General features: G+C 37.5%; 2 protein-coding genes across 4 annotated transcripts in view; one reads left to right on the top strand and one right to left on the bottom strand.

Moving 5' to 3' along the window:
* The window catches only part of LOC126367488 (uncharacterized), a 476,961-nt gene that overhangs the window by 157,384 nt on the left and 303,301 nt on the right, over positions 1-16,276 (bottom strand). The gene's annotated exons all lie outside the window — the stretch shown is intronic.
* Positions 20-15,881, top strand: LOC126367465 (armadillo segment polarity protein). 3 transcript variants are annotated; one of them, XM_050010982.1, is made up of 16 exons: positions 20-137; positions 2,513-2,580; positions 4,234-4,358; positions 4,640-4,745; positions 5,008-5,218; positions 5,429-6,011; positions 6,452-6,598; positions 7,375-7,512; positions 8,097-8,267; positions 8,932-9,102; positions 9,810-10,007; positions 10,467-10,581; positions 11,345-11,499; positions 11,954-12,020; positions 13,333-13,363; positions 13,995-14,131. In XM_050010982.1, the coding sequence occupies exons 2-15, from the start codon at positions 2,544-2,546 to the stop codon at positions 13,335-13,337; spliced, it is 2,229 nt and encodes a 742-aa protein (XP_049866939.1). In that variant the 5' UTR covers positions 20-137; positions 2,513-2,543; the 3' UTR covers positions 13,338-13,363; positions 13,995-14,131. The 3 variants fall into 3 exon arrangements, with proteins under 3 accessions (XP_049866939.1, XP_049866938.1, XP_049866937.1); XM_050010981.1 differs by lacking the exon at positions 13,333-13,363 and having other exon boundaries at positions 7,390-7,512; positions 13,995-15,881; XM_050010980.1 differs by lacking the exon at positions 13,333-13,363 and having other exon boundaries at positions 13,995-15,881.

Raw genomic sequence — 16,276 nt, 5'->3', positions numbered from 1 at the left:
TAAACGAGAACATCCGACAACGACGCCATATTGTCATGTCAAAGTTTGTGTCTGCAGTGAGTGTATTGTGGATGTATTTTTATTGAAAAATTCTGTTAAAGTTGTAAATCGTACTGCTGCGGCGTGAAAAGCGTGAGGTAAATATATGTTTTGATTGATTTAGGTTATAAATGTGACGAAAACAAAAAATATTCTTCAAATATGCGATACCAAAGATTACTATGTCGGGTGTGGTATTTAGTTCATCCGAGCTAGGTACTTTTGTTTATTTTGTTTTATTCCATACGTAAACCCATCGATTGCATAAAACATTGTTCAAACGGGACTGTTTATGTGATCTACGGCTCTTTTCATCTTGGGATAACAAACGAATCGATACTCGACTTGGCTGCGTTGTAATCGATGGATGCATGTGTAGTTTTTTTACCGACTTCAAAAAAGGAGGAGGTTCTCAATTCGACCGTATATTTTTTTTTTTTTTTTTTTTTTTTTTTTTTTTATGTTTGTTCGGGCATATCTTCGTCGTATATGAACCGATTTTGATAATTCTTTTTTTGTTTGAAAGGAGATATACCCAAGGGGGTCCCATGTCAAGGAAGTCAGGATCTGATGATGGAAGACCAGAGAAATCGAGGGGAATTTTCAAAAATCGTAGGAGCGACTAGTGCGTTTGTAAAGTCATATTGATCGGATCGATCTTTAGGCTTCGGGAAAACTTCCCGACCTTCGAAAACTGGTCAGCATCAGGGAGATACCCTATGGCCTGGCAAAACTATACAACCTGGAGCAATTTTTCTTTCACGAAACGTATTTAAATCTTGATCAAATTCAATCGCCGGTGCAAAAAAACAAAATGGCGGAAAAAAAAGATGGCCGCCATACAAAATTTTGTCGATTTTGGAAGAAGCCCGTTTGGGTAAAAATAATGTATGGGGCGCTTACTCAAAACGTCATGTAGAGTACGGAAATACTTTCTGGTCACCAAAAACTGCTCCGCATCAGAGAGATACTCTACGGCCTGGCAAAACTATCGCACGTGAACCAATATTTCTTTCAGAGCACTTATTTAAATCTTGGTCAAATTCCATAGCGCGTAAAAAAAAAAACAAAATGGCGGAAAAACAAGATGGCCGCCATACACAATTTTGTTTTTTCAGAAAATGTCTCGGGATATAAAATATATATCGGGGTTGTGATCGAATCGTCATGTTAAGTATGGAAATACTTCCCGATTTTCGAAAACTGCTCCGCATCAGGGTGACACCCTACGGCCTGGCGAAACTATCACACCTGAACCAATTTTTCTTTCACGAAACCTATTTAAATCTTGGTCGAATTTAATGGCCGGTGAAAAAAATACAAAATGGCGAAAAAACAAGATGGCCGCTATACAAAATTTTGTTTTTCCAGAAAATGTCTTGGGGGTAAAAATGATGTATAGGGGTGTGATCGGAACGTCATCTTTGAAAACTGCTCCCAATCAGGGAGACATCCTACGGTCTGGCAAACCTATTGCACCTGGATTTTGTTTGTTTCCACGACACCCATTTAAATCTTGGTCAAATTCTGTCGCCGGTGAAATAAAACAAAATGGCGGAAAAACAAGATGGCCGCCATACGAAGAGGGACAGTTTCGAATAAACAGGACACGCGAGCTGCTTTAGCAGCGAGCGAACCACGCGAAATCTACTGTATCCATATGTATGCGTGAGTGTGTATGATAGCAGCTTCCACTGACAACCACATGTGTGTATGTACACATACACATGTGTGTGTGTGTGTGTGTGTGTGTGTGTGTGTGTGTGTGTGTGTGTGTGTGTGTGTGTGTGTGTGTGTGTGTGTGTGCGTGTGTCTGTGTGTGTGCGTGTATCTGTGTGTGTGCGTGTGTACGTGCGCGTGTGCTCGTGTGCGTTAGCGCGTGTGTGAGTGTGTGTGTGTAAACATGTTCATCAATAATAATTGTGATCACTACTAATAATATATTATATTATTATATATGAATATAAATCAGAAAATCTGTCTGTCTGCATCCTTGCTCGGTCTAACCATCACTTAAAATCGTAAAATAAAATAAAATTTTTAACAAAAAAAAACCGACTTCAAACGCAAAACTAAAAAGCAATAAATAAATTTACTTCGCACAAAGTAATTAGTACGTATTTTCAATTAGTTAATTAATTTATAATTCTGAAGTCGGTGCCAAGTAAATGCTACAACAACCCTACTACAATATCAAATTACTATGTACACACAATATTGTTTAATACCTATATCAAAGCAATTACAAAACAATGTCAAACAAAAAATTACAAAACAATCAGTATTGAAAAATATATGAATCGGTACTTCGTTGTAGCATTTCCTTGGCACCGGCTTCAGATTTATAAAATAATTAACTAATTGAAAATACGTAGGTACTAATTACTTTGTGCGAAGTAAATTTATTTATTGCTTTTTAGTTTTGCGTTTGAAGTCGGTTTTTTTTTGTTAAAAATTTTATTTCCATTCACAGGCGCAGGGTGCACCGTTGCATCCTCTGAAACATGAGTTATCAGATCCCGTCGTCACAGAGTCGCACAAGTAAGTCAAGCACAATATTTCTTATATTACAAGACAGTTATCAATTCTCATAGTAAAGATGTAGGTAAGTAGGTACTTCAGTAGGTACCTAGGTTCCACTTTTGTACCATTGAGTGACTCATGGGAAAGGTATTGTCGGCAGGGCCGGCCGGTGAATAGGTAGATCATGTTTTGTTTTTTTTTTTAAGTTTTACATTCATAGATGTGAAAAGCTGAATAAAGTATTGTTTATTCAGAACACCATTATTTGATAAGTAAGACGGTAAGGTGGTAGACATTCACATTTTTTATAATTTGTTTGTTTTTATTTGGATAAAGCCTTTGGTGGATGTCTAGTCTTTATGTTTTTTTTTTATAATTGTTACCTAATTAATCATTAAATATTTTCTCAATTTTCAATTACTTTTTAAATACAGACAAGATAATCTTTGTCTATCTTACACTTGTCATGGAATTTGTAGAAAGTTAATACTTAATAGGTACCTACTCTTAACAATCAAAAGGTTTATTCACTTTTTCAATCCTGCTTTAATAGGTAATTGCCTAATGCATACACTATGCATAATGCATTTAGATAATTTTATACCTAAGCACTTGCCTACAAACTTTTAATTGTACCTTAGGATTTACAAATAAAAGCAGATTGCTTCTTGCACTACAAAGTTATGCTTGCTGGTTAAGAGTAGTATAGACCTGGCCTTTCTTTAAAACATCCCAGGTTTGAATGCAGTATGTCCTATGATGTTAAATTATGTAACTTCCTCTGGTTAAATATTTTAACCATGTTAGTTCGCACACTATGAATAATAGTATAGAGGAGGCCTTATGTCCTAGGACATCTTGATAAGGACGGTTTGATGTTGCTGACATTGGTTAAGTAATCAATTTAAATAATCACGATCAATATAAAGAATCAATAGATTCAATATAAAGTCAGAATTTATTTTATGAATGCAAGAAATACTTGACATTACCATAAACTTGTTAGCTATTAACCTTGTTCAGAATGGGAAACTTTATCTCCAAATTCCTTTGAATCATTTAAGTAAAGAAAATACTGCTTAAAACCTAAAACACTTTCTTGATCTCAATGTCTTTATATTTTAGCCAAACTCCATTAAAGGTGTAATTTGCTTAGTCAGCATTACAAGTAAATGTTATTTATTTCTGTCTCTATAAAATAAACAAATCAAAAATCTCATGTAGCAACTATGTGCTTACAGGAAATTGTGACCAGGACCAACGCCTAGATTTACTACTACTGTAGATTCATCATCGTCAATTTAAGAGCTTTTGTTGGTGTAGCATTTTCCATTCCAGTCTATCAAAGGCCAATTCCTTGACTTCCCTATAAGACACGACGTTAACCTTTTGTTTTTTCGTTTTTCTTTTTTTTTTCCTTTTTTTTCTTTTCTTATAGATTCATAGATAGATAAAATCTTTATTTAGGTTTAACATCAGTGCTCAAAAAGTGGGACCCAAAATTTCTGTTAATATAGCGACTGTGAAATGAGCGCCTTTTTGTATCAAGCGCTGTATCTACAGTAATGGTAAATCAATGGACCAACGGCTTAATGTGCCTTCCGGAACACTTATCATTGATTATTGACATTAATACATTGACAAATTATATAATGCGTTGTTCATTTGCAGTGTCTCACAGCAACTATGGTGGGTCGGACGTGCCGATGGCTCCCAACAAGGAGCAGCAGACCCTCATGTGGCAGCAGAACTCCTACCTGGTTGACTCTGGCATCAACTCTGGAGCTGCCACTCAGGTAAGCTACTATGTTTCTAAAAGGCTGGGTCACCACTTATTCATAACTGGTTGATAGCCTATCCAGACTATATACTGCTAATAGCACTTCATGCATCAGAAGTTAGCCCGGCAGGTAGCCTAAAAGGCCTTTATAGTTTTTAATTCCTTGTCCAATTTTTTTCATACATCAAATTGCAAAGTCCGAGTGCTTGTAAATGAATGAATAAACTCACACTTATACCCTGGTTATTGGTTTTATTCTAATTCTATTTCACAATATAATGTTGTTCTTCATCATAGGTGCCGTCGCTCACCGGCAAGGAAGATGACGAAATGGAAGGGGATCAGCTCATGTTCGATCTGGACCAGGGCTTCGCTCAAGGTTTCACTCAGGAGCAGGTTGATGGTAAGTGAATTTTGCATTTTTATCGTTTTCATATTACATTGGGTAACTGGTTAAAAATTTAGTTTAATTCAAATTACTTACTCATTTTTATTACAATATATTACTACTTAGATTTTACCTAGGTAAGCTATTTATCACTAAAATTCTATGGTTAGCAGTGGAATATTTATTATAACATCATCCTTGATAGAATATGGCGATATATGTGAGTAGGAGTGTAGGCAGTTACATCCTTTTTTAACCCAAAACCCCATCAATCCAGACATGAACCAGCAGCTATCGCAGACGCGTTCGCAACGCGTCCGCGCAGCCATGTTCCCTGAGACCTTGGAGGAAGGCATCGAGATCCCCTCCACTCAACTGGACCCTGCCCAGCCCACTGCGGTGCAACGCCTCTCTGAGCCCTCGCAGATGCTGAAGCACGCTGTTGTCAATCTGATTAACTATCAGGATGATGCGGATTTGGCCACCAGGTGAGATACAGTTTATTATCATATTGGTTCACCAACCCGCAATGGAGCAGTGTTGGGATTTTCCTCTGCGTAGCATTGGAAGGGATCGGTTGTTTAAGTTACGAATTTTGGTTCACTGGAGAAGTGGAAATATCTCTTCAGACACTATTGAAATCTGAAGTTTTGATGATATCTGTAAACTATCTTACAATACTATTTATCATATTCCAGAGCCATTCCTGAGTTGATCAAGCTACTCAATGACGAAGATCAAGTGGTGGTGTCGCAAGCCGCCATGATGGTTCACCAGCTCTCGAAGAAGGAAGCGTCTCGCCATGCCATCATGAACTCGCCACAGATGGTGGCCGCTTTAGTGCGCGCTATCTCCAACAGCAACGATCTCGAGACTACTAAGGGGGCTGTGGGGACCCTCCACAATTTATCGCACCATCGCCAAGGTCTGCTTGCCATCTTCAAGAGCGGTGGCATCCCCGCTTTGGTCAAGCTTCTGAGCTCTCCGGTCGAGTCTGTTCTGTTCTACGCCATCACGACCCTGCATAACCTCCTTCTGCATCAAGACGGATCCAAGATGGCCGTCCGTCTGGCTGGAGGTCTTCAGAAGATGGTTGCTCTATTGCAGCGCAACAACGTGAAGTTTTTGGCGATTGTGACCGATTGCCTGCAGATCTTGGCTTATGGGAACCAGGAGTCGAAACTGATCATCCTTGCGTCTCAAGGGCCGATCGAACTCGTGCGCATCATGCGCTCTTACGACTACGAAAAGTTGCTGTGGACCACCTCCAGGGTGCTGAAGGTAAGACATTGTATTATGTTGTGTCACATAATTTTAAATTGTATACATACATACAAAATACCTATTATCTTGTTTTTTTTTTTGGAAACAGAATTCACAAATCACTTATAGTACAATATATTGACCTTTATAACCTTTATCATCAACCATTATCGAAAGCATACCTTAAAACTAGTTTAAACTACTTACATTATCACTGCATTTACAACATACTATGATGAGTCAGTGTAACAGACTCAGATGAACTTTAGTACAAATAGGTCGCAAGAAATACACACCCAAGAAATTTCAGGGGTATGTGACCTGAAATTGGTATGGTATTTTGGTTAAACCAAATCTGTCAAAACCTTCAGGTTGCGGAAACGGACCCTTTGAAGAACAGGATAATGCTAAGGATGAGTTATTAATAGTTCTTACATGTTCTTATACATTTTGTTTAGGTTCTGTCAGTGTGCTCGAGCAACAAGCCAGCGATCGTGGAGGCGGGCGGCATGCAGGCTCTGGCCATGCACCTGGGTAACCCCAGCGGCCGGCTCGTGCAGAACTGTCTCTGGACTTTGAGGAATCTTTCTGACGCTGCCACTAAGGTGAGAGTTTCAGCTTCCTTATATTTTCACCCGATCTCACATATCTATCCAATGTGCAAACCCGGGTGAGAGCTCTCCATTTGTCCGGCCAAGTTGTTATGTGGCAAATCTATAATAAGTCACGTCGAAAAATTCTTCATAAAAAATATAATAGTAAAGTATTTGGAAATACTATTATCACAAACAAATGAAATTTTAATTGAAATTTTTTTAATTGACACTATAATCTGATCAATCAAATTACCATTGAGTAAGTAATGAGCAACGTTTTCTACAGGTTAATCAAGCAATATCTTCTGTCCACCTTGTTTTTTGTTATGCATATCTTTAAGCAAGAAACAGAGAACAAAATGTATTATTGTAAATACCTACAATAGTGTTGTGCAATTTTGTTTGATTTTGATTTTGCATTGTCAACGTAACAATAATTTTAGACTGGAATTCTAATTACTTTTCTTCGTCTATGACCACACACGAAACAAAATGTGGACATTTCACTTTAGTGAACTTACTTCGAGCAATACTAGAGTAGGCATTTCCTAGATTAGCCCGTATTTTATGCCACAAGCTCACTTACCCCCAGATGAGATTGTGGTCAAACTCAAACCTATTTTTAATTAAAAAAGGATTCTCTACTATTGCTTCGAAACATTTCCCTCAACATGATCAAGCCACCACTCGCAACCTTAAGCAACCTCCATCCTTATAAAATAAGCAAATAGGTAACCAGTTCAAACCTAGCTATAACAGACTCCGTTCTAAACTAAATACTACAGGACTTCTCTTCGCAGGTGGAGGGTCTGGAGAACCTGCTCTCTAGCTTGGTGCAGGTGCTGGCTTCAACTGACGTCAACATCGTCACCTGCGCCGCGGGGATACTGTCCAACTTGACTTGCAACAACCAGCGCAACAAGGTGAGAAATACATTCCATTAACATAATACAGCCTTTAAATACAAGTAGTGACGGGCGAATGTGAATTATACGAATGATCATTCTAATAGCTGGGTATTGAAATTGCATCATTTGAATGTTATTTTTTACAATGTTTACACTTTTTTGACTTTAACATTTTCAAACATAAATGTAAGTAACTAATTGTCGCCGCAAAAGATATATCTATGTTATCTAAATAAAAACGAGCAAAGGAATTCATGTTATGTTTGCTCACGAAAAGTAAACAGTAACTCATTTGAATGATTTATTAATATTCGAAAAACGTAGATCTGTCGTATATGGATATATGAATATCATTTGAATAATTCCACTGTACATGTTTTGAACAATCGCCCATCACTGAAATGCCAATGCAAACCTTACTGCGGGGCACGAGGCACCTCTCAATTTACCTTCATATATTATGTATGCGACATACGTTACAATTCATGTCTACGATGCCTAATCCGATGGGCAGAGCCATTAGTATTCACAAATCCATCCAATAAAAAACTTTCGTATTTTCTTGCTAAAGATGAAAGACTGACATGTAACTTCCCCAGGTGACAGTGTGCCAGGCGGGCGGAGTGGACGCGCTGGTCCGCACCGTGGTGTCGGCGGGCGACCGCGAGGAAATCACGGAGCCCGCCGTGTGCGCGCTGCGACACCTCACCTCGCGGCACGTTGAGAGCGAGATGGCGCAGAACGCTGTGCGTCTGCATTATGGGCTGCCGGTGCGTTCGTCTTCTCTCTTCTTTATATTTATGTTATCTTCGCCTTAATTAAAATCTTGTAACCGCCGTAAACAAATGCATTCTCAACTTCGACAAAACCTCGAAACACACACGCTACTTACCGATCCCGTCGGCGTTGTCGACGATTTCTCTGATTTTAGGCTTATCGTTATCGGTTTAGTAGGGTCGATTAATTCTTTCAACTATAATCCTCCGAGACCCGAGCGAGGATCGTGTACAGTCATGAGCAATATAATGTGCCCACTTTAGACTGTGTCGCACTAACATATTTGACATTTAGTGAGACTTACAGCTCAATTTGTCAAAAAAGTTAATGTGACATAGTACCAAAATGTATACATATTAATGCTTATGACCGTACCTACCAACCGACTAGGTACCCGCAGGCCTGTTGTCTTAAATTTTATACCAGGTGAGAAACCTCATCGCTCCTCATTTGTCCGGCCAAGTAAAATAAACACAATCTAGGTAAAAACTGGGATATTTTTTCCTGGATTAAAACTAGCGTGTCTCTTACGAGGTTTTGTTGTGAATGGGGTCTAGACTAAACTGACACAAGAAGAGGTATCTATCGGATTATAGTTACAACACGTTTTAATTGTGTTCGTCGTCCAAATATGTAATGTCCTCGTATGATCGGCAGGTGATAGTGAAGCTGCTGCAGCCGCCGTCGCGCTGGCCGCTGGTGAAGGCGGTGGTGGGTCTGGTGCGCAACCTGGCGCTGTGCCCCGCCAACCACGCGCCGCTGCGCGAGCACGGCGCCGTGCACCACCTCGTGCGCCTGCTCATGCGCGCCTTCAACGACACGCAGCGGGTATGTCGCTTAACATACACTTATATAACTCGCACCGACTTGCTTCTCGAACGAGGAACATCGGTTCGATATCGCACTTGCATCAATAAGTTATTTATCTTCGAGTGCAGTTTTCACTGAGAAAAGTATTAAAAAGAAGTAAAGCAAATGACATTCCATTGTCTCTGCTAACCCCGGTAAAAAATAGGCGTAAGTTTATGTATGTGTGCAGTTTGTACCGACACAGTTGGCTCGACCATTTTAGGCGACAAGATGGCTCACCACATTGATTTAACAGAAAACTCGGTGAGGTGTGGGTACTTAGTTCATTCTGCGATGAATATGTACCTTTGACTACCCCAATTGGGATGTAGTCGTGAGCTCATGTTGCTTATGTTATATGAGTGATACTTTTGTTACTAAGACAGTGTCGGGAGAGCATTAATTTGACGACTAACAAAATATTTGTAGCAGAATGTAAGTCCTTACTGATGCATGTAAATAGGTACTCAAAATGTATTCCTATAAACGGAATATAAAACTGGAAACTTAACATGATACAACTAACAGTGCAGTGTTCTCGCTGCAGAATACTACAATAAAGTGCGACAGTATGTAGTTGCATAACTGAAGGTTTAACATTATCATTTATCACTCAACAAAGGCTCTGTTTACAAAGGACTCGACAAATTTTGCACGAACCTTATTTTCTATCCTCACCCCCACAGCAACGCACCTCAAGCGGCGGCGGCAGCGGCACGGGCGCAGCGTACGCCGACGGAGTCCGCATGGAGGAAATAGTAGAAGGAGCCGTCGGGGCACTCCACATCCTGGCACGAGAGAGCCTCAACCGACAGCTCATACGCCAGCAGAATGTCATCCCGATATTCGTACAGCTGCTCTTCAATGAGATAGAGAACATACAGGTGAGATGAAACATAAAAAATTGGACAACTGCTTATTAGGACTGCCCGTCACATTATACGAACGGACATAGAAGAGGGGTTACAGCCTACATCTCAACATAATGCACTGTTTTTAAGGGCGATGGATTGGTGACCTTCCATAGTATGTATGATATATTCCTTTACTTTTTCGCAGCAATTTTTTACAGTGCAATACACACGCACGATGTCATTAACAAACACGGTCAACATACACTTTGTTATGTAATTCGAATTCGTATGTCAGTCAAAAAGAAAGTGATCGATTGGTTTTTAATCAGTTTAGGCTGGCTTTCAGTGTGCATTATATCTGATCTGTGATTTATATCTGATCTTTGATTCAGTCATCTAACCTACTATGCCTCGTTCGGCTTACCAGTCCTGTGTCGCCATTTCTTTGTTCAGATTTGCAATAAAAAAATGTATTATTTTTATCTTCAGCGCGTAGCAGCGGGAGTACTTTGCGAGCTCGCTGCGGATAAGGAAGGCGCAGAGATGATAGAAGCGGAGGGCGCTACAGCCCCTCTTACTGAGTTACTGCACTCGCGTAATGAAGGTGAGGACTACTTGGACTTGCCGCCGCCCTACAGACTTATATAAACCTAATCTAACAACCTAGATAGCTAATCCTAGTATACTTTAAATTGTAGAGACGTTTTTACTTTCAATGTAGGTTCTTCAAATAACTCTTACGGCATGTTTGGACTTGCTCCAAGATAGAAAAGCCAGTTCAGATTTTATATTTCTTAGATTTACTATACTAATAATATTCGTTTCTTTAAGCAATATGTTCGTTATTTTTTACTGACTGGATTTGTAACAGGAAAATAACGAATATGACATATATCTCACTTCGCTTTGATGGCAAATAGGCTATAGTTTCATCGTGTATTTTGTTTCGTTCGATTGATTTTCGTTCTGCATATGATAATCTATAAAGATATTTCAGTTGAAAAAAAATGTGTTGAAGTAGTATTACATATATCAAATGTGTTAGGATGTTGCCAAAAAAGAAACATGTTTACGTGTCTATATTATTACGTGTTTTATCGTACAGTAAAAGTAAGGCTTTAAAGTTTAGATGTTTTCCTGGCTAGGTTTCAATCTCAAGATTAATCAAGGTTACTGAAATAAAGATCGTGAGAGTAGGTTCATAAAGACTGTTTATAAAATAAAAACATATATACAAACAACGTTGTTAGAGCTCAATAAGAAGATAATCTCATTGTTTCAAACTGGCAAGGAAATGGTACGTTTTACGTTTTTGAGAGATTTCTTTGTTTTGTAAGACCCCATGCTAATTTGTCGTTTTTTATAAGGTGTTGCCACTTACGCCGCCGCCGTCCTCTTCCGCATGTCTGAAGACAAACCGCATGATTATAAGAAGAGACTATCCATGGAACTAACCAACTCGCTGTTCCGCGACGACCACCAGATGTGGCCTAACGATCTCGCCATGCAACCGGACCTGCAGGTATATTTATATTATAGGTATTTTAAAGCAACTCTGTTAAAACAAAGCTTAAAATAGGAGCGACTTATGGTAAAACACGCCAGTACACAAAATCTAGATTGAGAATCGTGTGCGTTAGCGAAGTACTAACACGCGTGGTCCATAGCAACAGCTCATTGAGATTGTTCTAATACGGACTTTGTTTTCTATAATAAGCAATGTTTCGACCGAGTTGTTTCCGATTACATTATTTGGCAACTATTAAGTTTTAATTCTTGTGAAGCATAAGTCTTTTTTTATTTTCGTACACATTTTGTACGTCTACAAATGTAAGAATTCGTTTCATAATTTTAATTTAAAATCACTTTTTAATTTGCTTTATTCCCTTTTAATTTAGTAGTATTATTTTTTCCACATTGCGTAGTTTTGAATCCTGACGTTATTTAATTTCTGACCCTTACTCCCCATTTATTAGGATATGCTCGGGCCAGAACAAGGCTATGAGGGACTATACGGCACTCGACCCTCATTTCATCAACAAGGTAAGATGTACGATGGATAACACAACAATTGGTTTGGACTACTGACATTGAATAAAACTGTAGAAATGCCTAACCTAATGTAAGAGAATCATCAACTGCACATTGTGCGGCATTCTGCGGAAAACTGTTCTACTTTGGCTCTGATGCTTATAATATTTTAGTTCAATATAGAGTAAAAAGTTAGTAAAGAAAAACCTCATAAGTGTGTTGTTGAAAAGTCATATTCAAGTGTGATTTTTGTTAACAAAACCTCGCAAAAGACATGCTATTTTCAATCCAGGCAAAGAATTGTGGTCTCAAATTTTACCCGGAATAAAATTGATTGAATGAAATTGAGGTTTTGTTGAAGAATATTACGTGGTTATCACTATAAGCGAAGTTACGTAATCAACAAATTAAAACAAAGGCTACATAACGATAACCGCAATGCATGCATTTACTCGCAATTGCGCCGGGTCCTTGAGGCTAAGTTTGATATTTAAAAACATAAGCAGAATATTTATATAGGCATGTTTTTTGTAGAATGTCACGTTTACTTACCGCACGACTTAGATCTTCCAGCTATTACATCTCACTGCACATTTCCCTGTAACTATTAATTTTAGCAGGCATTATGTATTGTGTTTCATAAGAAGTGATCGGGATAGGTAGTACCATTTGCGAGATTGGCTTAACATGGATATGCCTACCAAATTTTGAATCCAAAACACAATATTTGAATTTCTATAAAAAAAAAATGAATTATTTTCGTAATTTGTATGTTACGTACCTACTTGTATTATTTTTTGTTTATTATTATTATTTATTTGTGGATTTTTGTCTTAACTGTTTGTCTGGATCGACAATTTTTTTACGTTTATAATATTAGTAGGATTGTAGTTATGATTTCTCAAACAGTTTACTTTTATATAATACAAGAAGAGGCCAATATTATAACGTAACATAATCACGCAATCTCAGAAATCTCGTGGTCATATCCACATTAACCACAACATCCATGATTATTGATCCCAAATGGCGATCCCTATCCCGATCACTGTCTATCATGGTCCATGTTTCATATTATAACAATTGAGTGGATGATACCAACACTCTTTCACATTGCGATAGTATAGTATAAGCAATAGCTTAGAAATATATTAGTAAATTGTTATTGACTGTCCCTAAACGCATCATTCAGCTAATAAGGGGCACTACTCCAAGAATTTAATTAGTCCCTTAGTCTACCTATAGACCAATGCTATATTGTATAATAGGAAATGTGTACGTATAATGTATATACTATAAATGTTTCTCTCTTCTTTACACGCAGCTTAAACCGGGAGCTATATATCACTAAACAGGTGATGGGAATATTATTTCTATGAGTGTTCTTTGTTCTTAATATTTGTTTCCATAAGATTGCAATTTACATTGTTTTTCGTGTGTTTGTGGTGAAATTTTCTTATTATTTTATCTTCTTGGGGTTGAAATTAATTTGCATGTACATAATTTTATAAAAAAACAAGGGTTTTCACGCACATTCACTGTGGTACTAACAGTACATAACTTTTAAATAGTTTATTGAAATTAAAGCTAAAACGGAATTGCGGCCTCGCTCTCTTATAAAACTTATACTAAAGATTACCGAAACAATCTGTCTTTACTGAAAGTCTTAAAAAAAGACTAATATGTGTCTGTGAATATGAGTATTCCCCGCTTAGCTGGTTTTGTATGACTTGAATTCCGATTACTTTTTTCACTTTCGATTACTTTTTTAATTATTGTGCAGTTGGTCTGTGAAATATTTTATATTTAATAAACACACATACCGTAACCAGTCTTCCAGTTTAAAATCTTTGATATAGCTTAATGTATAACTATTTCTGTGCTCTTAAATTAATGAATTCTCAAGTAAGTACCGGCCCTCCATATTATTGACCAATTGCACGCATTCTCAAAACAAAACAACTAAATAATCCCTTCACGTTTCAGGATACGATCAGATACCGATAGATTCGATGCAGGGTTTGGAAATTGGCAGCGGCTTCGGGATGGATATGGACATAGGCGAGGCTGAAGGCGCGGGCGCAGCGTCCGCTGACCTGGCGTTCCCCGAACCGCCTCATGATAATAACAACGTGGCCGCGTGGTACGATACCGATCTTTAGATAATACATAGTTCTATGATGTCTATAAGTTCACGAACCTAAAATTTCCAGAACGTTCTATTTTCTTCAGATACTTTGTGGTGTAAAGGAGAGTTTTTATGGAAGTAGCATTTGGATTTCGGAATTGAGACAGCAGGCATTTTGCTAAAGAGACACGTCGCGAAGTATTGGAAAGAAATAGGATTGTACGTATCCATATTGGTGCCATGATTATTTATCACTTCTCTTGAAAAAAAAATGATTATGTTGATTTATGGGCACAGGCCTCTCCTCAATCGACCGATTTGAGGGTGACTTGTATAAAATAATCTAAATTCTATAGACATCATAGTGCTTTCCATTGGATTGTTTCGTTCACTATTTAATTGAAACTAAGACTGTAGTAAAAAGCTACCTACTTATTTTTGAACAAATCGCTGTAACACCCGCCCGGTGTTATTGTTCCTGGAAATGATAAACTGTAAACATTTTGTGAATTTTACATTGTATTCGTGGCTCTATAATTTTGCGCCGTCGAGGTATTAGAATAATTGTATTACTAGATTAGGTGTGCTCTTTCGGTCTATGCTAAGTTCCTCTTAGTTCAGGCCATAAAAGAAGCTTGATTTGATTTAAAATTCTACCAAATTATAAGCTACGAATACCCACTCCCACAATTGTGAAAGAAAGCAGATGTATATCAAACCTGTGATAGTTTGCAGCTTTGTATTTTTATTGCATGTAATCGACATAAGATCTCAATTGAGTACGTACCGTTTATTTTTCACGATTGGATATCCTCGAATGGTTTATTATTTCAAAATTGGTGCTATGTTTTAAACCACCTACAAAACGATGTATTTTCTTCCACAAATTCTATAAATTGAGATGTTGTGACGCCCTGCATTGATTGTATCGACTTTTTTATACGTGGACGTATAAGATGCGTATAATCGGAGAATAGGGTAACCTAAACTTAAGATTTTTATAGGCTTTAAAGTAATATTTCGTAGTTGTCTATTAATATAGTTCTACGCGCATTTATAAATTTTCTATTTTGTTTTATTTGATGTGTGAACGTAATTAAGTGATAATTTCATATTGATTTTGTTATAATTGATAATTTACTAAACGGTTAATTTAAATGAATGTATAAGACTGTCGTGTTAGTAAGGAAGGATGACAATTATTTTACCGATTGACTGCCATGTTTAGTTCAAATGTATTATGCAACTAGTTTGAGAAGGAGGCCAAATTATGTAGGACACTGTGTTTGGTATTAGCCATATATTGTTTTATCTTACATAAAATAGTATGTCAAATAAAACAGGTAACTTGAACGTAGTATCAGTAACTAAATTCCTGATATCATGAAATGGTACTTAAAGATTTGTAATGTACTGCAATGTAACGTATGTACCCTTGTCGTCTCTTGCGCATCGTATGATATTCAGACGTTTTAGAAAATGCACTCAAATAACTAACACACACTTAGCAGTGTATACTACTTATATCTTTTAGAATATTGTAATCGTTAGCTCGTAAGATTTAGCAAAATAATTGAATATTACGTAAATGTCCTCTTTAGGGTCCTCTTATATAATTTTTCTATTTTATATTTTGAATCGACTTTACAATGTTTTTATCACGTCCATTGATAAATGCATTGCCAAAGTATGACATTTTGTGTCCATTTATGTATGGATAAATTATTAATAAATAATTGAAATTAGTTGCTGTTTCATTCTGCTTACACATCGCAGACGTACACTCATTTCCAAATGCTATAATCATTTGACACTAAACGCTACGTGTATTATGAGCAAACACCGACCAAAAAAGTAAATAAAGTAGAAGTTGTAGAAGAGAAGGTAATATCATATCGACGGGGAAGAAGCAAATACTCCTATCTTACACAGACCTAACTGTAAGATAGGAGTATTTGCTTCTTCCCCGTCGATATATCACTATTATCATAGTAATAAATAATATTCAAGTTGCTGTAAGCCGCTGACTTGGCAGGTCGAATTCAAACTCAAAAACATCTTTATTCATTAGGTAACATTGTTATAATTATTTTGAAAAGAGTGGTAAACAACATTTTCCTCGCCAGCTATGTTTAAGTCC

The sequence above is a fragment of the Pectinophora gossypiella genome, chromosome 6 (genome assembly GCF_024362695.1).
Source record: "Pectinophora gossypiella chromosome 6, ilPecGoss1.1, whole genome shotgun sequence".
In the NCBI taxonomy this organism is placed as follows: Eukaryota; Metazoa; Arthropoda; class Insecta; order Lepidoptera; family Gelechiidae; genus Pectinophora; species Pectinophora gossypiella.
The sequence above is the reverse complement of the archived record's forward strand: the minus strand, read 5'-3'. Positions and strand labels throughout refer to the sequence as shown.

Bases quoted from the DNA above. Each gene is read 5' to 3' on its own strand.
- LOC126367465 (XM_050010980.1), top strand. From the start codon at position 2,544: ATGAGTTATCAGATCCCGTCGTCACAGAGTCGCACAA. The intron at 5,219-5,428 runs GTGAGATACAGT...ATCATATTCCAG, and splicing joins GATGCGGATTTGGCCACCAG to AGCCATTCCTGAGTTGATCA. The intron at 6,599-7,374 runs GTGAGAGTTTCA...TAAATACTACAG, and splicing joins TTTCTGACGCTGCCACTAAG to GACTTCTCTTCGCAGGTGGA.